This window comes from Rutidosis leptorrhynchoides, chromosome 9 (assembly GCF_046630445.1).
Source record: "Rutidosis leptorrhynchoides isolate AG116_Rl617_1_P2 chromosome 9, CSIRO_AGI_Rlap_v1, whole genome shotgun sequence".
In the NCBI taxonomy this organism is placed as follows: Eukaryota; Viridiplantae; Streptophyta; class Magnoliopsida; order Asterales; family Asteraceae; genus Rutidosis; species Rutidosis leptorrhynchoides.
The window spans coordinates 372,762,484-372,786,364 of record NC_092341.1 but is presented as its reverse complement, the minus strand read 5'-3'; the positions used below and the strand labels follow the sequence as shown (position 1 = coordinate 372,786,364).

Sequence of the window (23,881 nt, the reverse complement as noted above, 5' to 3'; positions counted from 1 at the left end):
CAGCTTCCGTAGATTCCTCTGTAACTTATGGGATTTTAGTATTATATATGCATATGTAAATTATGTATTGTAGGGTACTAATCAACATCCTATAATCTATTTCTTATCGAAAATCCTTCATCTGATCGTATGAGATGAATCCCTCAACCAGTACGAGTCCCTCAGATCTCGATAGCTATTCCGATAGTTATTCCGATAACTATTCCCACATGCTCCGAAAGCGGTGTCACCAGAATGAATCAATCTACCAGACATCCCCAATTCATCTGATGGGTTCGTAGTCGACTTAATCGATGGAGACGAGAAAAAGGCGATCCTTTCCACCCACCAACCTGCACTCTTGGCAAAGAACCAGAAGCACTTACCGGCGAACCTATTCGAAACACCATTCACATATTCATTTCCAGAGTATCTTGCCACGACCATATTCTATCTAAAATTCTAGATCTTATTCATCAGTTCGTCCGAACCGACAATCATCCTGGAATAATGGAAGAAGCCAACGAACTTCACGCTCGAGTAATCAATTTGAAAAACGTAGTGCAAAATGTAACAGCTTCAACAACACCACCGACACCAACAACCCAAGTTCAACATCACACGCCTCAACATCTCATTCTGCACCTCGAGTATAATCATCGTTCTACGTATCGTTCTACATCAATTATCTTCGTTCTTCATGGCGATTATGTAATCTCTAATATTTTAGAGATTATGTATTCTAGTTATAACGGTAAATCAAATGAGATTAATATTATATTAACTCATTAAATCTATGATTACATCTGAAGAAAATATATATGTAAGTATATTTTCATAAAGATTGTAATTAAAAATTCATTCGTACAAACTGTTAATGGTGAAAATATTTTAACGGGTAGGTAATACCCGAGGAATATTTAGATTTCACATTAATAAGTTACACTGTACATTCTTCGAATCTAATTCAACAGTCGTTTACTCTCCTACTTACGTCCACCGATATACAAATCCGTTCACCACAGAATAACCATATTCATCCAATTTCATATTTGGATTTTGATTTATCAAAATCAAGTGGCATAATGAAGGAAACATTTGACAAAATAAAATTTGTTAGAAACAAACAAATTAACTAGGAAAAATTTTGTTAAGAATTCACGCTAACTGTTCCTAGCTAATTGTTCCCAGCTAACTGATTACACTTTATTTATCGCAATTTAATTATCGCAATTTACATTCTCGCAATTTTACTTATCGTCATTTAATTTCTGTTATTTATTTTACGCATTTAATTTATCGTCATTTAATTTCTGTATTTATTTTACGCACTTTAAATATCGGGACACGTATACAAAGTTTTGACATATCATATCGACCCATCTATATATATTATTTGGAATAACCATGGACACTCTATATGCAGTAATGCGGGAGTTAGCTATACAGGGTTGAGGTTGATTCTACAATAATATATACACTTTGAGTTGTGATCGAGTCTGAGACGTATACGGGGTCACGATACGTATTACTCCGAATATTATATATATAATTATATATGAATTATTGAATTGCTAACTGTGGACTATCAACATTGGACAATTAAAATGAATTAAAATATTGATTATAACTTATGAAACTAAACAAATCTTCAAGTTGCCACTTGATTTCATCTTAAACCTCATTTGTATCGTGACAATTCCAATCTGTGTTCAAACCTTTCATGATTCTTGAAAATACCTCAATCGAAAGGATGAACCAACCGCACTTCATCTACGGAAAGAAAGATTTATACATATAGTTATGCACCTGAAAAACTTTCGGAAACTGAGTAAACATTTAACACATATCAGTGCTAGCTCCTTGACGTTGTTATTACCGAAAATAACATTTCAATTCTCTTCAAATTATTCAATTTTGTCACAGCTCCAACAAATCAACTTCGACTTTTCGTTCGAAACAACCTTATTATCACCTTGACTTATATGTATGTTCTTTTATTGTTACCGGGGAACCTTTTATATTCCACCATATTACCGTCAGCGTTTAATCATCTAAAAACACAATTCTTTTGAAATCACCTCGGATCGATAACTAATGATTCAGATATGGTAGCAGTAAATGTAGAGGAATCGGTAATCAGTACTTTGAAAACTCATAGCATATCTACATCAACAGTTATATGTATAACATTTATCTTTTAGAATAATGATCTTCCATTCTGAAATTTTGAAAAGCACCCAGCCTACGAATTAATACATTGAACTTTGAAAAAGCTGAATGAAGCAACAGAAACTGTAGATAACCGTAAACAACCTTAATCATCGGAAGTTTGATGATAGAGAATAATATGTTGGAAAAGCTCAGAAACGTTGGAACTGGAAAACGGATAGAGTTAACCATGAAGGAGACCAAGGACAAATACAAGGACCATACCCTATATTCAAAGAATCCAGATAATTCTGGATCCGTTGAAATCTTTAGAGAATATCTTGCCCCATAAGTCATGTTAATATCTTGCGGAAAATCTTTCTCCATCAACCATCGAACTTAGAAATTCCAAAATATCATCATCAATATCTTCGATATTTCTGAGAATATTTTCATAAATATTCTCATCCAAAATTATATACCTCTTCGTGCTTCCTGTGTATCATTATATTGGAAACATTCAAAAAAAAAAAACATTTAGTACCGAAAAGCAGATTATGCGAAACTATGAAGAAAGCCGTGGACAAATCACAAAGAATAAGTTTGACTTCAAAGAATCCAAATGATTCAATGTCTGCTAAAGTCTTTAGTGAATATCTTGCTCCTTACTCTAAACCCTTGTAGACAATAGTTCTATCATCCGCTGATTTTAGATATTCCGAGATATTATCGTATCTTTCATTATAAAAATCCTCCATATTTCTGGAGATATTTTTATAACAATTCTTATCTGAAATTATTAATCTCTTCGTGCTATCAGTATTACATCATAAAGAAACTGTTAGTTTCTATATTTTGTAAATTTTCGAGCTTAAAAATATGAATGTTATTGAAGTAATGTTGGGAACTGATGCATAAGTTAGTATAATATAATGACACTTGATCAACGTGATTATATTACAGTAAGTTATGCTGAGTTTCTAAGGAAACGTGATGATGGTTCACAGTAGATCATACCATCATCATGTGTCATGTTACATAACTCTTTCATTTGGATTAACTTCGGAACATATCAAGAAAATATATTCTTGATAGTTCTATTCTCAGTGATTCTGGTAATTTGAAAATCAAATCGTGCTATCACGTTTCACCCTGCTTAAAACATTACAATCATTCAAAACTCTATATCTACGAATTCTAGACCATTATTTGCTTGACTTGGAGTCGGGAAGAGAAAACAAGAGCATGGAGCTCCAAAAAATAAAGGAAAACATAAAGCCGATCATAAATCCAGAAATTTCAAACCGTGTATATCAATGTTTATAGCAATATAAAGACACATGAGAATTATAAATACAATAATCCCTAAAGCATAGTAGAAATAAACGGATTCCTCCGGTGGAAGTTAGAAAAGGAGAATGATTGTTGAGATAATCAAGATAAGGACAAGGATCAGAACTGGATTAAGCATTTTCACGATCTTTTGAATTTGAGAATTGAGTATTGAAGTGGTGAAAATTAATGGAACGGAAAAGGTAAAATTTATAGTGAAAATATCAGACAGAGGAATCGAGGCAGATCACCGCATTTAATTATAGAAATCTAAATTTCCTTATTCGCAGGAGAATCAAATCTTTTAGATTTCGAAGATTTTCTTTAAATCCCTTGAATTCCGAAATTCAACTAAGACAACGTCAAAAGTTAAGACACACCTTATTTTCTAAATTCAACCATGACTACATCAAAAGTAAAAACGAATATCTATTACCTTATCTTCATCTTTTGTGATAGCTTCACTCGTACTCTTCGAAAAATCGAATCATTTTATCCAAATTATTCAATAATGATAAAACTCTATTTATCAGCTCATAAGTGTCAGGAAAACATATTTATTGTTAGCCATGATGACCTCACTCAAATTTCAGGACGAAATTTATTTAACGGGTAGGTACTGTGATGACCCGGGAATTTCTGACCAAATTTAAACTTGAATCTTATTTGATTTCGATACGATAAGCAAAGTCTGTAATATTAAGTCTCGAAATTTTTGAACTGTTTTATGAAATCAAGTGACCTTGACTATTACCGATGATTCACGAACCTTTGAATTGTAAATACAAATATATATATATATATATATATATATATATATATATATATATATATATATATATATATATATATATATATATATATATATATATATATATATATATAAATGATTATATATCTAAATAACTACATATAATAAATGAGATATATTAATGAACTATTTGGTGATTAAAGATAATTTAAAACAACTAAAACTTGTTATTTTAAATATATAGAGTATATTGAAAATAAATGAATTTGAATATAATTTGTTAACGTTAACAAAGTAGTTGATGTATAATGTTATACCCTGAGATTATTTGTTCAATATATATATAATTAATATATTTATTTACTAGATATTTAAAACGTAATTAATTGTGTAGTGGTTGGTGTATCTAGATATATAGTTATACATACAAATGATTGGGGTACATAATTATTGATTGTATGTATATTGATATATATATATATATATATATATATATATATATATAATTATTAAATATTCAATGTATGATATTATATATTATGATATTACATAAGTAATAAAAAGTAATATTAATATATGTAAATACAAGTTAAAATATAGTGATTATACTAATACTTCTATGACTATTTTCATTAATATTAAAAAGCAGTATTACTAATATATATCATATAAGTATTTAGTATACATAATTAATAATACGTAATATCTATATATGTTTACAAACTAAAATGTAGTTGTTGTATTATTAAAATAAATATTAATGTTAATATTAATATCAGTACTATTATAATTAGTAATAAAAAAAATTATGATATTAGTTATTATTAAGATTATCATTTTCATTATCTTTATAATTACCATTATCATTAAAATCATTATTAATATTTCAAACACTATTATAAATATAATGCAAATTATTGTTATTATCATTAATGATATCATATTTAAAAGTATTATTAACAATTATTTTATTATCAGTGTGGTTAGGATTATTATTAACTATTATTATTATAAATTATTATTATTATTAATATTAATGCTATTATTATTAGAAAATAATACATTTTATAATTATTAACATTAATAATATGATTATTGTCATTTTTATTATTATTAGTATCATTAATAACTATTATTATTATTAATATAACTTTAATAGTACTATTATATTTATTAATTATTAAAATGTATTAAATAAGCTATAAATCAAGAAAATTGTAAGAATTCAGTTACATGTTGTAATAAAACCGTACGTAAATCTTGTTTCTGTCTCTAATATTATTCTCAATCCAATTCAATTACAGATAAAACAAGAATCTGTCACGATCAAATTTTACTTTTCTTAATTTCGTGTTATTTTTCTTCTGCTCGTACGAATGTCTCAATCCAGCTCAATACGAACAAATTTGAATCAATTATAAGTATTATACTTCGATCATTTACACAGACATATTCCATTTTCACTTCAATTCAAGAATTAAATAGAAAATTGCCATAAAAACCGATGAACATCTCTGTTCTTGACCACGAATGGTAGTAATTCAATTTTGAGTATTTTCTCAAAAACTAAAAATGCAGAAACATTTATATTCATCTCGTGAATCTTTCTGCAAATTTATAGTTTCCAATTCCTCTTAACGAATTATAATTTTGAAGTCAAAGTTTCTGATTTAAAAAGTCAAACATTATCCTTTGATCGAATTAGAGTTCTGTGATATGATTTCAGTCCAATTAACGATTTCAAAAGTTCGTAGGAGTGATTTGAAACACCTTTCGTGTTATAACCTTTGCCTATAACGTACCAAATATCAAAATCAATTTTTTTTTGTGAACCGCGAAGAACAGCTAGTCTGTATTTTTTTTTTATTTTGTTTAATTGAATAAAGAGTTCATTACAGGTTGTTTACTTTTATTATTAAATTTCAAGTTTTTAAAACGACCCTCTATTCGTTATCTGTTAAGAGTGGAGTTCTCTGATTGATTAATTAATGTGAAGAAGAAGAAAGTATAGGAACAAGATAAAACGGGTTTTAATAAATTCATAGGGAAATTAAAGCAGAAAAGATAAAATGGAAGAATGGCTGAGTACTTGGTCGGGTTTCGAGAGGTCTCGGGTTCGAACCCTGGCAGGGTCATTATATTTCTTTTTGGGCGAATTTTTGAGGTAGTTTTCTATTATTATTATTATTATTATTATTATTATTATTATTATTATTATTATTATTATTATTATTATTATTATTATTATTATAAACTTTATTAAGCAAAATACAAAAGATATTAATTAATGTAAAAATATATTTTTTTATTTATCATATATAAACTTTAATATACATTTTTGTTATTAATGATAAATAATAGTTATATAAAACATATAAACTAAATATATTAAATTTATCTGAATAATATATAGTATAACAAGTATATTAATAATAGCAATATATATATATATATATAGTTGCTCGATTACGATTATATGTTTTAATATATATATATATATATATATATATATATATATATATATATATATATATATATATATATATATATATATATATATATATATATATATATATATATATATATATATATATATATATATGATATAGGTTCGTGAATCCAAGGCCAACCCTACATTTGTTCGATGTTGTTGTATGTATTTTTACTACAAAATACAATAGGTGAGTTTCATTTGCTCCCTTTTTACTCATTACATTTTTGGGCTGAGAATACATGCAAATGATTTATTAACTGTTTTACAATATTTATATGCGTGAGTTTCATTTGCCTTTTTACCCTTTATATTTTTGGGCTGAGAATACATGCGCAATTTTTATAACTGTTTTACGAAATAGACACAAGTAATTGAAACTTCATTATATGGTTGAATGATCGAAATCGAATATGCCCCTTTTTATTAAGTCTGGTAATCTAAGAATTAGGGAACAGACACCCTAATTGACGCGAACTCTAAAGATAGATCTATCGGGCCCAACAAGCCCCATCCAAAGTACCGGATGCTTTAGTACTTCGAAATTTATATCATGTCCGAAGGAGGATCCCGAAATGATGGGGATATTCTTATATACATATTGTGAATGTCGGTTACTAGGTGTTCAATCCATATGAATGATATTATGTCTCTATGTATGGGACGTATGTTTATGAGAATTGGAAATATGAAATCTTGTGGTCTATTAAAATTATGAAATGATTATTTATGCTAAACTGATGAACTCACCAACCTTTTGGTTGACACTTTAAAGCATGTTTATTCTCAGGTGTTAAAGAAATCTTTCACTGTGCAATTGCTCATTTTAAAGATATTACTTGGAGTCATTCATGACATATTTCAAAAGACGTTGCATTCAAGTCGTTGAGTTCATCAAGATTATTATTAAGTCAATTATTATTAGATATATTAAAAAATGGTATGCATGTTGTCAACTTTCTATGTAACGAAAGATTTTCTTTTCAAAAACGAATGCAATGTTTGTAAAATGTATCATATAGAGGTCAAGTACCTCGCGATGTAATCAACTGTTGTGAATCGTTTATAATTGATATGGACTTCGTCCGGATGGATTAGGACGGGGTATGACAAAGGGCTCCATCGAAAGCGCGTTGAGCTGCCTCAAATATACTAGGAGGACAAGTACGCAAGGTAAAGTAGAGTTTAGAAACTCCCGTACATGCCCTAAGCAACAACAACTCACACTGAGGATCATCAAGCTTAGCAACCTTATCCATAAGCGCAATGGACTTGGTCACCCTTTGCATCACCAGTTCACTACTAAAACCAAGATTGGAACTTGCGGGGGCCCAAGCAACTTAACACCATTTAAAGGTCGAGCAATATTAGGAGGAAAGACACCTACTTGCCTGCTGCGAGGGTCCTCCGTAGGCCAGAAAATTTCTGTTTTTTCAACGTTGAGATGAAGCCCAAAACGAGGCCCATCCCCCATAATCAAATGCAAGACCTTCCCCACCACCAAAGTGTCCCCAATAATAGTGCCATCATCCAAATACCACGCCTGAAGACAAACCTCAAAATTATCTCTGATTTTAGAAACCAAGGGTTGTAAGACCAAAGCAAAAAGCAGCGGACCAAGGGGATCACCCTGTTGCACCCCCTGAGAAGACCATAAGGTGTGGTTCCCATAATACAATCTTGCTGGATTAGAGTAGCAAAATTCAACCCACTGAGAAATGCTCGGACAAAGGCGGCGAACTTCATGTAACATGAACGAACGATCAACAAGATTGAATGCATTTTGAAAATCAACTAATAACATAGAGAGGCCAACATCAGAGCCACGATCCTCAATCAACCGATTCACAGCATGAAGAATAGCCTCACCACCTGAAGAAACACCAACACCAAATTGAAGACCATCGAAGTAACTTCCCAAAGACTGGCCAACCATAGCAGCTCCAACCTTCGAAACAAGACGTCGCCAAACAGTACCCACAGCTATAGGACGAATACCACCGCCGGGCTTGACAAGCGGTGTGAGGGGAGCACTAGCTATATACTCTCCTAATTCCATAGGGCACCTTCCAGCTAGAAAGAGATTAACGACCCCGGTAATAGAGCCAACCAACTCATCCGAGACTGCCACAGCAGCACCACTCAAGCAATCCATAAGGTGTTGTGCACGTAAACCATCCCTACCACATGATGTGCCCCGAGGAAAACTTTTAATATGGCCCAAAACAACAGCAGAGTCGTTATTATTATTATTATTATTATTATTATTATTATTATTATTATTATTATTATTATTATTATTATTATTATTATTACTACTACTACTACCGCACACGCTCCTTTTTTGAAGCATTGGGTGTGCCAAGCTCGAGTCGTTATGTGGACACCAGGCATTTAACCAACGGGCGAATAGCGTCCGTTACGTTAATGTGCTGAGGTAAACGTTTTTTTATGAAACTAATTGTGGGCAATCTATTTCTCGTGGTAAGCGCACCCGACATATATTCATGAAAAACAAGGCAAAATGAGCTCTAACCAAATTGCCCAACATAAACACCACAACAACACACCATGCACCATGCGTGTTGCTTGTTGCCTGGTGGGTGTTACTGATACGAACACATGTGTGCCTTGACGTAAACGAGCAAAAACTCGATTAAAGGGGTTTTTTTTCACAATCTACCAAAAGTGTTTGATGAAATGTCTTCAATAATTCAAATTCATGTACGCACACCAAGTGTTCGAAGAAATGTCTTCAATGAATTATGAATCAAACAAAATGAAAAGTGTTGTTACCTATTGTAGATTTCGAATTGCTCGATCAACAACTTTCATACTACGTGTATGTTGAATTTCCATTTGAAAACGCATAAGTGGGTTTCTTGGTGTTTGTTGTGCGTTGTACAATGTGTAAACGGGAACGAGTAAGAATCAAGAAAATTATGAAATGTCATCAACCAAAAAAATAGTATAATTTGGCAAATCACACGTTTACAAAAAATTCACGAACGTTTGATTCATGTTGATTGTTTTAGTGCGATGTGCATTCAAATACATACCTAACACACCTTTTTAAGATAGCAATACATGTTACTTGTAATCTAGTTGGTTGTACGTTAATATTAAAATGAATCAGATAAATGTTTGAAAATACACACAATGCACGGACTGTGTGTGGTGCTCTTTCTGAGGTATAATGTGAATTATAAAAGGGTGATGACATGTACACAATCATTTTTGTTATGCACAACAATCATGATTTACAATGTTATACTTTATAACACTTTAAAACATGATTGATTGTGCATAACAAAAATGGTTATCACTTCCCATTACAAAAAGACTAGGACATATTAAGGTCATTTTGATCAATTTCCCATTAAACTATTCTAGCTTACCAACAAAATGATTATAACTACACACAGAGTGTGGTTATCGAATTGCCCAATGAAACACATTATTCGAATTTAATTCATAACTATGTCAAATTATTTAAAAAGAGAGTGCTACTAAATAACGTGCTTCTCTACACACAGGTATAAATAACGTGATTATAACCCACCCCGAAAAAAAGTTGTCGTTTCCGATCATTCTACGGTATCTCTCAACGTCAGCAGACAGCCTTGCTTCCGTCGAACTCGTTAGTTCCTGTCCCTTATAGTTTGTGAATTTTGTTTTTCCGTAATACGTGGCTTCTTACTGTTTTTGAATATTTATACATTAATGATGATACATCGAAAAATCAATGTATTTTGCTGATTAATGATGATACATGCGTTCTAGAGTTTGTCAAATTCAGCTTAAGTTCGTTATGTATTTGTGCATTTTTCCTTGATTTATGCTAAAGTAGGGTTTGTGCTTTTGGTGTACGGAAGCCTTCTTATTTATCTTTGCTATTTACTTTGAGATTCGAAAGTAATTAATTTTTAGTTATTGTGCTTTTATAAGTGTTATTGAATAGTTACTCCGTTTTTCTTTGTTATGCATTTTGTTTTATTATTTCGTTATTAGTAAATTTTGTGCTTACTTTGTGGGAATGTTTCTATGTTTTTTTTTATCATTCTTATAAGGTAAGTATATATATAATATATAGATATAGATACAAATGTACAAGAGTGTACTCTGCATCCCCATTTGGGAGTATGTCACGAGCTGTATGGGGTTATTCAAACCCACTTGCGGTAGGAAACTAATACACCAAAATCAACAAATATAGGAGATTTCGCTTTGCATAAAACACACTCAGTTAACCGATGCCCACTCTATTGTTTGTGCTCGAATCAAAACAGCTCGGGTAGAATGGGCATTTAAAACTTCTAGTATGTACATCATATAGTCACGGAAACCACTTGTAACTTCTTTCCCGGATACTGCTAGATTCCGATATCTCCATATAATGTAGCAGGTAGTCCACGTGATCGCTTGCCATCGTCGTTGTTGAACCGATCTTCAATGCTAACACTTGTGAAATTCCAAAGGCCCCACCAGCTTCGAACTAGGGACCAAATATCAAAAGCCGATTTGCAAGATATTAGGGATCGCTCAATGGATTCTATTTCATCATCGCCAACTAGACATCATATAGATTCTAAATCTATTCCTTTCTTGTCAAGTTCCAACCTAACCCTAACCCTAACCGGTAGTCTTCTTTTATGTGGTCTCCATACGAATATCTCAACTTTTTTGAGGGACTATATTATTTCTAAGAGTAGAATCTCCTGATTGATTCCATAGAATGCTGGTTTCTTTTGATCAATCAATATAATAATTCCTTTGTTAAAAATCTTCCACTATCCGCTAATGTCCAGGACCAAAGGTGACGGTCTTGTTACTGATTACATATGCTGACAATTCATCGCACAGATTTTGGAGCATTTCTTTAAGTCGACTGGTTAAGGTCGTTTCCAGTTCCACATGAATCCGACCATTTTACTCTGTCTTTTACCAGCACTGCAGGGTCTGAATCCAATCTGTGCAGTCTACTCGTCTGCAATTGACTTTTTAAAACACGTGCTCAAACCGATACCAGTTGAGTCAAGAAGGCTGCCAGTTTTTACGATGTATAGCCAAACTGTGCCTATTTGCTTCACTCCAGAAGGTACCTGTGAACCCCCCCCCCCCCACCATGTCTCCCGTAAATAATTCGAACACAAAAGATGTTGGATTCATTGCGAAACCTCCACCACCACTTTCCCAACAATACCGAATTATATATTCTGTTGTACTTTATAAACTTATAGTATTTACATAAAAGTATCAATGAATGACTTTAGTATATTATGCATTAAGCTTGTAGTGTTTATGTATTCAATTAGATAACGAGTCCAATGGGTTTACATTACTTAAATAGTAATGTGAGTGACGTGGACTCTTCTTTTGAGACGGAGGGAGTATTTGATTAAATCTGTTGGACCCGATATCTAAACCTATTAGATTAGCGATTGTATTAGTGGGTTAAGTAATGGGTTAAACGGACCCAATTTTCATTTATTTAATAGACCCTATAAGAAATAAGAATACGCCATAGACCCATATTGAATTGTATTTCTTTGCCAGGTATAGTTTTAACTTTCAATCTGTGAATTTTGGCTTTGATGATTTAGTTTTTGATATCTAAATTATAAGTTTAAGTTTTCTGTTTATACGTTAGTGTTTGATTTTAATTTTTGTTTACAAGTCCTTTGATTCATTTGTACTCTATTCAGGTTTAGGTTTTGCATATGCAATTACAAATTTATCTTTGATCTTTGTAGGCAAATGAAAAAGGTTCTTTTGTCCGATTTTGTCCTTGGCGGCGTTGCAGAAGTTGACTTTTGGCCATATGCAAAGGTACTCTCAAAATCTCTCTCTCTCTCTCTCTATATATATATATTGCATTACTAGCATTTTTTTTTTTTTTGTTTTGTTTTGTTTGTAACAGTTATCAAGATTTGGTAATACAGTGGGATCAACCCGTGAAGAAAATGTGTTGCTGGCGCAGCTTGCGTATGAGGCCAAAAGGTATGAAGAAGTGATCGAGTTTATGGAGAAAGTAGTAAAGACACTCGATGATGATGATGCTGAGGAGTTGACAGAAGTGGAAAGCGGCCTTCTCACTACGGCTTATTGGATTGTGATTGGATCTTGTAGGAAATCACGCAGAATCATATCTAATATTGAGCTCCAGCAGGAAGAGAATGAACATCTTGCTAAACTAATCAAAGATTATAGGAGGGATACAATCGAGACGGAATCTGATGGGAAAATGGTCACAACGGGCAATCTACAAAACGGAAACAAACATCCGTTTGACAAGCATTTCCCGACCCATATGAACCTGTGAGAAAACTAACAAATAAGGTATACCACAATCACCACAAATCAGCCCCAATTCTGTCCCAAATCAGCAAATACAAATTAATTGAGTACACACAATACACACGAGACTTTTTACGTGGAAAACCTCTCAAAATCGAGAGTAAAAACCACGGGACTCGTAAGCCACTTAATGTTCCACTATCATCAACAAGAGAGCAATACAATAATCCTTCTCTAGCTCAACTAGAGGTATACAACATCATCATACTCTTGAACAACAATAATCAACAAGTATATGAAGAAATTAAAGACAAAAGATGAACAACACTACCCCAAAAACTGCTACTGTTCCAGCAGCGAAAATACGAGCTACAGACCTTTTTAGACGAATTCAACGGTTGAAAACCTTGGCACTGATGTCAAGAAGACACAGTCCAAAATTGGAGAAGATTCAACGGTCGGATCTTCGGGGATCGTCTCTTTTCTGAGCTGCTGTACATAAAAACGGGAATTTGAGGTTTCTCTCTTTTTCTTGATTACTTTTTGATCTCTCTCCCTCTTGATAGATCAAAGAACAGCTGCACACAACTGATTCAAATAATGCACCCAGATGTTGACCAAGTCAAACTTCATCTTGGGCCTATTTTGTTGGGCTTGGGCCTTTCACATTAATTGGAAACCAATAACCCAACAAATCTCCCCCTTTCCAATTATGAGGAAGGAATCGCCATCCCGGCGATCGAGCAACATACATTGAGCTTCTCACTTGCTAAAGCCTTTGTGAACATGTCGGAACCATTATCATCGGTATGAACTTTATCAAGTTCAAACGAACCATCTTCAAGACGTTCTCTAATCCAATGATACCTCACATCAATATGTTTTGTCCGCTTATGGTACATAGAATTTCTAGCTAAATGAATCGCACTCTCATTATCACAAAGAACCACATATCGTGATTGCTTAAACCCAAGATCTTGTAGAAACCTTTTCATCCACAATAGTTCTTTGCACGCTTCTGTTGCTGCCATATACTCAGCCTCGGTTGTAGACAATGCAACACACTTTTGTAACCTTGATTGCCATGAAACTGCTCCCCCTGCGAAAGTCATCAAATATCCAGAAGTGGATTTCATGTTATCTTTGTTTCCTGCCATATCTGAGTCTGTATAACCAACAAGCACCGGCTCTCCATTTCCGAATGTGATACCTAACTTTGAAGTACCTCGTAAGTATCTCATAATCCATTTAACCGCTTCCCAATGCTTCTTACCCGGATTTGACATAAACCGACTAACAACACTTACCGCATGAGCTATATCGGGCCTAGTACACACCATAGCATACATCAAGCTACCAACTGCTGACGCATATGGAACTATATCCATCTCCTCAACATCCTCCTTTGAAGTAGGACAATCTCTTTCTGTTAGCTTAAAGTTGTTTGTAAGAGGGGAACTAACCACTTTAGCATTCTTCATGTTGAATCTACTTAGCACCTTTTCAATGTATTGCTCTTGTGATATATGTAACGTCTTAGCACCTCTATCTCTAGAAATTCGAATGCCAAGAATCTGTTTTGCTGGCCCCAAGTCTTTCATAGCAAAAGACTTGCTCAATTCTCGCTTCAACTGCGCAATTCTTTTAATATTTTTACCAACAATCAACATATCATCAACGTATAACAACAATATGATGAAATCATCATCACCAAACCTCTGAAAGAAAACACAATGATCTGAAGTTGTCTTTCGGTAGCCTTGCTTTCCTATAACCGACTCAAACTTCTTATACCACTGTCTCGGTGCTTGCTTCAACCCATATAAACTTTTCTGAAGTCTACAAACATAATTTTCTTTACCCTTAACCCGAAAACCTTCAGGTTGCATCATGTAGATTTCCTTATCCAAATCACCGTGAAGAAAAGCGGTCTTGACATCCATCTGTTCAACCTCAAGATCAAGACTAGCAGCTAATCCAAGAACCACTCGAATAGATCCCATCTTCACAACCGGTGAGAAAATCTCATCAAAATCAATACCCTTTTTCTGGCTGAATCCTTTAACGACTAACCTAGCTTTGTACCTTGGTTGTGAAGTAAGCTCATCTGTCTTCACTTTGAATACCCATTTGTTTCTCAAAGCTCTCTTGCCTTTAGGTAACTTCACCAGCTCATAAGTATTGTTCTCATGCAAGGAATTCATCTCATCTTGCATAGCTTCACCCCACTCTTTCTTATGCTCATCTTTCATTGCTTCTGAATAACATTCTGGCTCTCCCCCATCAGTAACTAATACATACTCATCAGCAGAATATCTAACAGAAGGATGACGGTCTCGGGTAGACCGCCTAAGTGGGACAAATGGGGGCACATCTGGTACTGGAATCTCTACCTGCTCCGGAGCATAATCATCATCAGTACCATGTTCATCATTATGAACATCATCTCCAACATGTTGTGGAGTAACTGGATCCAAATCAACAAGATCAGCACTAGGTTGAGGAACTGAATCTGTCTTATCAACATCTTTTAACATCTGATCTTCTGTAAATACAACATCTCGGCTTCGTACGAGTTTCTTCTGAACTGGATCATATAACCTGTACCCAAAATCATCTTCACCATAGCCGAGGAATACACATGGCTTAGTCTTCATATCAAGCTTTGACCTCTCATCTTTGGGAACATGAACAAAAGCTTTACATCCAAAAACTCGTAAATGACGGTAAGAAACATCTTTGCCGCTCCAAACCCTGTTAGGAACATCAAAATGCAAAGGAACACAAGGGGTTAGATTAATAATATGAACTGCCGTATTTAAAGCCTCACCCCAAAAGGAATCGGACAACCCTGCATGTGAAAGCAAACATCTAACTCTCTCAACCAAAGTTCTGTTCATCCTCTCTGCTAAGCCATTCAACTGAGGTGTCTTTGGTGGAGTCTTTTGATGCCGAATACCATTCTCCTTACAATAAGCATCAAATCTGCCAATGTATTCACCGCCATTATCAGTCCGAATACACTTGAGTTTCTTCCCCGTTTGCCTTTCAACTAGTGTATGAAATTCCTTAAACTTTTCAAATACTTGATCCTTTGACTTTAAGGTATAAACCCACACCTTCCTGGAATGATCATCGATGAATGTAACAAAGTAGGAACATCCACCAAGTGTCCTAGTCTTCATAGGCCCACAAACATCCGAATGAACTAGATCAAGTATGTTCTCCATTCGAAAAGGAGAATGACTCTTAAACGCAACTCTGGTCTGTTTCCCTGCCAAACAGTGAGAACACTTACTCAAATCAATACCACTAACACCCGACAACACATTCTTCTTGAACAAGATAGACATCCCCTTTTCACTCATGTGGCCAAGTCTTTTATGCCACAACTCAGTAGAATCAACATTGTCCACTGCGTTAACAATGTTCTGGATGATCTTCGGACGCGTGATGTATAATCTTGAGTCTTTCTTGCCTCTTCCCACTATCATAGAACCAAGAGTTAGTTTCCAAATACCATTACCAAAACCGTTATAATAACCATCATCATCAAGAATGCCTGTTGAAATAACATTAAGTCTCATATCCGGAACATGTTTTACATTATGCAAAACTAACTCCATTCCCGTGTCAAATTTCAAACAAACATCTCCAATACCAACGATCTTTGATAACCCGGCATTACCCATCCTAGCAAATCCATAGTCACCTGGAGTGTAAGATGAGAAGTGATCTCTACAAATTGCAACATGACATGTAGCACCACTATCAACAATCCAACTCGTGTCATCATGAGTAAGATTGATCATATCATAATCAATACAAACAAAGAACTCATCTGTGATAGCGTTAACTTCAACCTTATCATCATCACCACCATCACTTTTCTTTTGTTTATTCTTGTCATATGCCTTTTTCTTCTCATTCTTCAACTTTGGACAATACCACTTTGTGTGCCCCTTTTCATGACAATTATAACACTCAACGTTAGCAAATTTGCCTTTGCGTGAGCTGCTACGATGATTGCCTCTTTTACCCTGACCTCTACTATGACTTCTCCCCCGCGTTTCTGTGACCAAGATATCTGACTGTGAAGAGGAACCTTGTGACTTTCTTCTCATCTCTTCATTCAAAATACTACCCTTAGCCAATTCCATGGTGATAGTACCATTCGATGCAGAGTTGGACAAAGATGTCCTAAAAGTCTCCCAAGAGTCCGGTAATGTACCAAGTAACCAGAGACCCTGAATCTCATCCTCAAACTTGATACCCATACCTGCAAGCTGATTTATAATACCCTGATATGCATTTAGGTGATCTGTAATAGGAGTCCCATCATGATACTTCAAAGCCATCATCTGCTTAATTAAGAACAACTTGTTATTCCCAGTCTTTCGTTCATATAACTGCTCAAGCTTTTTCCATAAGGCTTTAGCATCAGTCTCCCCAGTAATATGATTCACAACATTATCATCAACCCACTGCCGAATATACCCACATACTTGTCTATGCAAAATTTTCCATTGAGTATCAGATTTTTCCTCAGGTTTATCCTCAGTAAAAACAGGCAAATAATAATCTTTCACATAAAGAAGATCCTCCATTTTACCTTTCCAAACATGATAATTTGAACCATTTAAACTAATCATTTTACTTGTATTAGCTTTCATCTTTCACACAAGTCAAATCAAATAACCTAGCTCTAGATACCAATTTGATGGGAAAATGGTCACAACGGGCAATCTACAAAACGGAAACAAACATCCGTTTGACAAGCATTTCCCGACCCATATGAACCTGTGAGAAAACTAACAAATAAGGTATACCACAATCACCACAAATCAGCCCCAATTCTGTCCCAAATCAGCAAATACAAATTAATTGAGTACACACAATACACACGAGACTTTTTACGTGGAAAACCTCTCAAAATCGAGAGTAAAAACCACGGGACTCGTAAGCCACTTAATGTTCCACTATCATCAACAAGAGAGCAATACAATAATCCTTCTCTAGCTCAACTAGAGGTATACAACATCATCATACTCTTGAACAACAATAATCAACAAGTATATGAAGAAATTAAAGACAAAAGATGAACAACACTACCCCAAAAACTGCTACTGTTCCAGCAGCGAAAATACGAGCTACAGACCTTTTTAGACGAATTCAACGGTTGAAAACCTTGGCACTGATGTCAAGAAGACACAGTCCAAAATTGGAGAAGATTCAACGGTCGGATCTTCGGGGATCGTCTCTTTTCTGAGCTGCTGTACATAAAAACGGGAATTTGAGGTTTCTCTTTTTCTTGATTACTTTTTGATCTCTCTCCCTCTTGATAGATCAAAGAACAGCTGCACACAACTGATTCAAATAATGCACCCAGATGTTGACCAAGTCAAACTTCATCTTGGGCCTATTTTGTTGGGCTTGGGCCTATTTTGTTGGGCTTGGGCCTTTCACATTAATTGGAAACCAATAACCCAACAGAATCAAACAAACTATGTGATAGTATATTCGGTCTAATAGATTCACGTCTTCTTCCCTCTGCTTCTTCTTCCTGTGCTGAGTCAAAGATCTTTTACTTGAAGATGAAGGCTGATTACTATAGGTACCTAGCTGACTTTAACACTCTTGCTGCTGACCTCTCTTTATCAGCTTACAAATCTGCTCAGGTAGGTGGCTGCCGGCTGATACTTTATTATTATTATTATTATTATTATTATTATTATTATTATTATTGCTGCTGCTGCTGCCGCCGCCGCCGCCGCCACCACCACCACCACGACGGCGGCGGCGACGACGACGACGATATGTTGTTTATGTTTATGTTTATGTTTATGTTTAGAAATCACAAACAACAATAACTGTTTGTTTCACACCCTCCTAACTTTTGGTGTTGTATTTTATTTTATTATTTATAATAACAGGATATTGCTCTCTCTGAATTGCCTCCTACTCATCCAATACGTTTAGGCCTTGCACTTAACTTCTCAGTGTTTTATTATCGGATTCTCAATTCTCCTGACCGTGCTTGCAACCTTGCCAACCAGGTAAGCTATACTAATTAAAACATACATAGCTGGCACTTAAATATATACATATATACTCTTTCTATGGATGGAAAAAGCTGATGTATTAACTAGAAAATCTGTGCTACTACTACTACTACTACTACTACCACCACCACCACCACCACCACCACTACTACTACTACCACCACTACCACTACCACCACTACCACCACCACCACCACTACCACCACCACCACCACCACCACCACCACCACTACTACGACGGCGGCGGCGGCGGCGACGACGACGACGATATGTTGTTTATGTTTATGTTTATGTTTAGAAATCACAAACAACAATAACTGTTTGTTTCACACCCTCCTAACTTTTGGTGTTGTATTTTATTTTATTATTTATAATAACAGGATATTGCTCTCTCTGAATTGCCTCCTACTCATCCAATACGTTTAGGCCTTGCACTTAACTTCTCAGTGTTTTATTATCGGATTCTCAATTCTCCTGACCGTGCTTGCATCCTTGCCAACCAGGTAAGCTATACTAATTAAAACGTACATAGCTGGCACTTAAATATATACATATATACTCTTTCTATGGATGGAAAAAGCTGATGTATTAACTAGAAAATCTGTGAAATGATCAAGGACAAGTAAGTGTACCATGTAATCATGTATTGTATCGGTTTGTGTCTATTGGATTCATTTTTTAGAATTAAGAATACTATACTATTCAATTAGAGTTTTATTATGTTTCTCGATCTTTTTTTTATTGTTATAGTAACATTTGTTAATTGAGAATTCTTACCACTGATTTCTGAACATTCTTGCAACTCCTAATTTGTTTTATATATATATATATATATATATATATATATATATATATATATATATATATATATATATATATATATATATGCTAAAATACTATCTTCCATTGCAGGCTCTTGATGAAGCTAATGCTGAGTTGGATACATTAGATGAGGATTCAAAAATTGAAACCACATGGATCATGCAACTTCTTCGAGACAACCTCACTTTGTGGACTTCAGATATTGTGGTCAGTCATCCTCTATTATCATTCTTTGGTGCAACATTTACCCTGCACAACATTAATGTCCCAATTTTGACTCATTTATTACTTAGAAGAGGGTTGATTTTTATTACATATATTAAATCTAACAGGTCATATAAGACATTGTAGGAACTTGCGTGAAATAGACTTATTTAAATACACTGAAATACGGTATCTTGTGGACAAGAATGTTGTTTAACTTGAGCTATTAGGTAATCGTATCTTGAAAGTATGTAGATTGCGAAAGTTCTATAAATCTATAAGATGAAAAGATCGTTCTCAACTCAAACTAGCATTATATCTTGTTTTTTTTAATTTTTTTTATCTGTTAAAGTTAAAATTATAAGGTTTTTTCTTGTTTGGGTCGGGAGGGCGAGTAATCCAATCCCATACTCTATTGTACGCAGCTCATCAGGAATACTCTCTCCTCTGGCTGTTTCCAACCCTTAGCTATTAGATCTCAAATTGATAGGGTTTTAACATCTTTTAAGGTTCAATGTTGAACAGTTGCCACATTATTTGATTTATGGATATTTAGATGTCTAGAGTTTGGTTTCTGGCAGAAATAGTTTAATGGAGATGTGATAAACTGATCAACACTTGATTTTGAATGCATTTAAGAGTACGTGATTGTATTGCCTTAAATGGAACTTTATTTTGTTATAATTATATGAGTTTAAATCTCACCTACGGCATGTACCCGCAACTTTTCGGGTCGAAAGTTGATTTCGAAATTGCAAATTGGGTTTTTGTTCAAGCATACTTCTAAACAATTCAGATTCAAATAAAATATATTGCATATTAAAACACCCCTTGTCCATGCAACCTTAGCTTATGGATTTTTCGTCATGTCACTGTGAAGCATGCTTTGGTAGTTGCTTTAACATGTTTAAGTAATTGACATAGTTGCTTTTTTTTTCTTTTCTCTCTTTTTTTTTTTTTCTTTTTTTTTTGTGATTGTATCATTTGGAATGGATGGAACAAGTGAGGTGTTAGGGATTAAACGTGAACTTGAGGCTATATGAATGTTGATAGGACATCTCCTTTGTACTTTGTAGCTTACTCAATGTATCTACTTTCTAGGTTGCTGATAAATTTTTCCTGATATATGGGCAGTCTATGACGCATAAAAAAAATAAAAATTACTAAATTATACTTATAATAAAATAATGTTTAATGTGAGGACACAATTACATAATTATTGGGTTTGTGTAACCTCCTGCTTTAGATGTAAGACATGTCATTTGTAACTAAATAAGATCACTATGGAACAAATGAATATTAACCCTTTACCCTTTGTTAGATGAATGCAAGTCATACATGTAACCTCCTAATACCCGGTATCGCTGAATTGGGGAGATAAAAAAGGTTAAGTTAATAATGGTGATGTAAAGTGGTTGGAGAGATAAGTTGATTAGAAGAGAATGCATGCAGTTACAATGAAGTTCAATTTATCTTGATTTGTTTTTTTTTTTTTTTTTTTTTTTTTTGCAGAATGCTAGAGTTTTGTGTTTGGATCGAATGGATCGAATAAGCGCCCTTCCTCCATCCATAATACATGCCATCCTATGTCTATTACCAATTAAAGATGCAGTCAGGACAAGTATCCTCTCGAGGGAATGGAGGTACTATTGGACCCAAATTCCTGAACTCTATTTTGACAAGAATGAGTTTGAAGAATCTGGTACGAATCAGCTATCCTTTCTGGATCAAACCTTTGACTTTCCACATTCAGCAGAACTGAAGATCAATGAGTTTAAGTACTTCAATGCTATAAAGCAAACTTTGTTATTGCATCAGGGCCCACTACACCTGTTCTTCCTTGTCACAACTGCAGACCAGATATGTGTTGAACTTGACCAAATCATAGATCACCTGTTAAGGAGGAATATTGTTAAGGAGGAATACTGTCAAAATATTTAGGTTTAGGTTGTTTGGGGGTGGTAAGTATAGGTTACCATTATCTATCTTCTCATTGCATCAGTTAACTCACCTAGATCTCCAAGACGTTTGTATGGACCACCAACCAACATTTAATGGATTTGGTAGCCTGACACAGTTAATGTTGTCCCATGTAATGATATCTTCAAAGACACTATTACATCTTGTATCCCGTTGTCCATTACTTAAGAGCTTCACTCTGGTAAGTAAATAATATCTGATTATAATATGCATTTCTAATTCTAATGAATTTTTATGTCTTGTATCTAAATCTTGTAAGTTGCTTCAGGTTATAGATGAAGATGATATGCTCGGTAATGACAGATCCTCCATTATTGACCTAATTGAGTGCATGCCTGTCATTGAGCGTCTGTTTATTGATGGTTTTCTTTCTCATGTAAGTTTATTTACATGAAATATATAATTATATATATATATATATATATATATATATATATATATATATATATATATATATATATATATATATATATATATATATATATATATATATATATAATATATATAGTTAGTAATTTACTTATTTGTAAAATAAATAATACATTGTCTAATTACTCTTTGTTTTGGCCTATGGGTTTAAGTGTTTTTTTATAGACTCGCTTCCACAAGAGCATCCAGTCTAGGACCTAATTGAGTGCATGCCTGTCATTGAGCGTCTGTTTATTGATGGTTTTCTTTCTCATGTATATGTATATATAGTTAGTAATTTACTTATTTGTAAAATAAATAATACATTGTCTAATTACTCTTTGTTTTGGCCTATGGGTTTAAGTGTTTTTCTATAGACTCGCTTCCACAAGAGCATCCAGTCTCCTTAGTCCACCTTAAATACTTGCATATAGAGAACATGTGTTTCCTTGACTCCCGTGAGCTGCCTTTGCTTTTCCTTTTAATCCGATGCTCTCCGAATTTGGAAAAACTCTTTCTCATTCTTGATGTAAGTTTATTATTAAGTCCATCTTGTATCCTCAGTGTTTTCAAATTCATGTCAAACTATATATTATATTATATACTTACGATTGAAACACATATATATTTCTGATAGCTTCCTGAAGGTGCTACTACTTATCCAGCAGCTCTTGAGATATATGAAAAAGACCCGATCACACTAAAGAAGTATTCGAAAATTTGGTTGAAGAACCTAAAGAAATTAACGATTTGTCAGTTCTTGGACACCAAGCTTCATTTGGAGTTTGTGCAACTAATATTGGCCAAATCCCCAATGCTGAGCAAGGTAAAAATATGGTCTGGTGGTAAGATGGTACCTGGGTCAAATACAAGAAGAATTTTGCAACACTCACCACGTGCATCAGGAGCTGCAAAAATTCTGGTTGATTAGATATTGGCTTAAAATTACATAAGTAGACCTAACGGTACCTGGTTAATCAGTAGACCTATTTAGATATTAGCTTAAAATTACTTTAGATTACTCGACTGTATTGTTACTAACTGTGAGCTGCTACTTGTTTATTTCTCATTTCTCTGGTTAATTATTTTCTTGTTACTTGTGGGTTGAGATGAGTGATATGTCAAGAGTCCAACCAACCAGCTCTGTTGATGTCTACATTTTTTTGTGTTGCTTTACTAAGATTCTTCTATATCATCTCTCGTAGTACTCTGGTGGGTTTTTTCTCTTTATGGTTTAGTGTGGTGGTAATTATGTAGTACGTAATATGACATTGATGATGTTTTTTAGCACTTTAGGCAAGGGAATCTTATTAAGCCATATTTATCTTATATGACTTTGAAACACCCAGCTTTATGTAATGTAACACAATCTATGGTGGATTTTAGGGTTAAAGGATTAATCCT

At 34.0% G+C, this 23,881-nt stretch overlaps 2 protein-coding genes across 2 annotated transcripts; both read left to right on the top strand.

Annotated features, from left to right (window-relative positions):
• The first annotated feature begins 11,618 nt into the window (after nucleotides 1-11,618).
• Nucleotides 11,619-23,612, top strand: LOC139869333 (14-3-3-like protein GF14-B). The gene is made up of 12 exons (XM_071857645.1): nucleotides 11,619-11,802; nucleotides 12,020-12,035; nucleotides 12,458-12,533; nucleotides 12,625-12,946; nucleotides 18,507-18,679; nucleotides 18,935-19,057; nucleotides 19,976-20,092; nucleotides 21,773-22,250; nucleotides 22,338-22,445; nucleotides 22,651-22,752; nucleotides 22,842-23,006; nucleotides 23,115-23,612. Exons 1-8 carry the CDS (start codon nucleotides 11,619-11,621, stop codon nucleotides 22,028-22,030), a joined length of 1,269 nt encoding a protein of 422 aa, XP_071713746.1. The 3' UTR covers nucleotides 22,031-22,250; nucleotides 22,338-22,445; nucleotides 22,651-22,752; nucleotides 22,842-23,006; nucleotides 23,115-23,612.
• On the top strand, nucleotides 22,185-23,408 carry LOC139869332 (F-box/FBD/LRR-repeat protein At1g13570-like). The gene is made up of 4 exons (XM_071857644.1): nucleotides 22,185-22,250; nucleotides 22,338-22,445; nucleotides 22,842-23,006; nucleotides 23,115-23,408. The coding sequence occupies exons 1-4, from the start codon at nucleotides 22,185-22,187 to the stop codon at nucleotides 23,406-23,408; spliced, it is 633 nt and encodes a 210-aa protein (XP_071713745.1).
• Nucleotides 23,613-23,881: the final 269 nt, after the last annotated feature.

Bases quoted from the DNA above. Each gene is read 5' to 3' on its own strand.
- LOC139869333 (XM_071857645.1), top strand. From the start codon at position 11,619: ATGAATCCGACCATTTTACTCTGTCTTTTACCAGCACTGCAGGGTCTG. The intron at 18,680-18,934 runs GTAGGTGGCTGC...TTATAATAACAG, and splicing joins CAGCTTACAAATCTGCTCAG to GATATTGCTCTCTCTGAATT. The intron at 19,058-19,975 runs GTAAGCTATACT...CTTCCATTGCAG, and splicing joins CTTGCAACCTTGCCAACCAG to GCTCTTGATGAAGCTAATGC.
- LOC139869332 (XM_071857644.1), top strand. From the start codon at position 22,185: ATGATATCTTCAAAGACACTATTACATCTTGTATCCCGTTGTCCATTA. The intron at 22,251-22,337 runs GTAAGTAAATAA...AAGTTGCTTCAG, and splicing joins TACTTAAGAGCTTCACTCTG to GTTATAGATGAAGATGATAT. The intron at 23,007-23,114 runs GTAAGTTTATTA...TATTTCTGATAG, and splicing joins AACTCTTTCTCATTCTTGAT to CTTCCTGAAGGTGCTACTAC.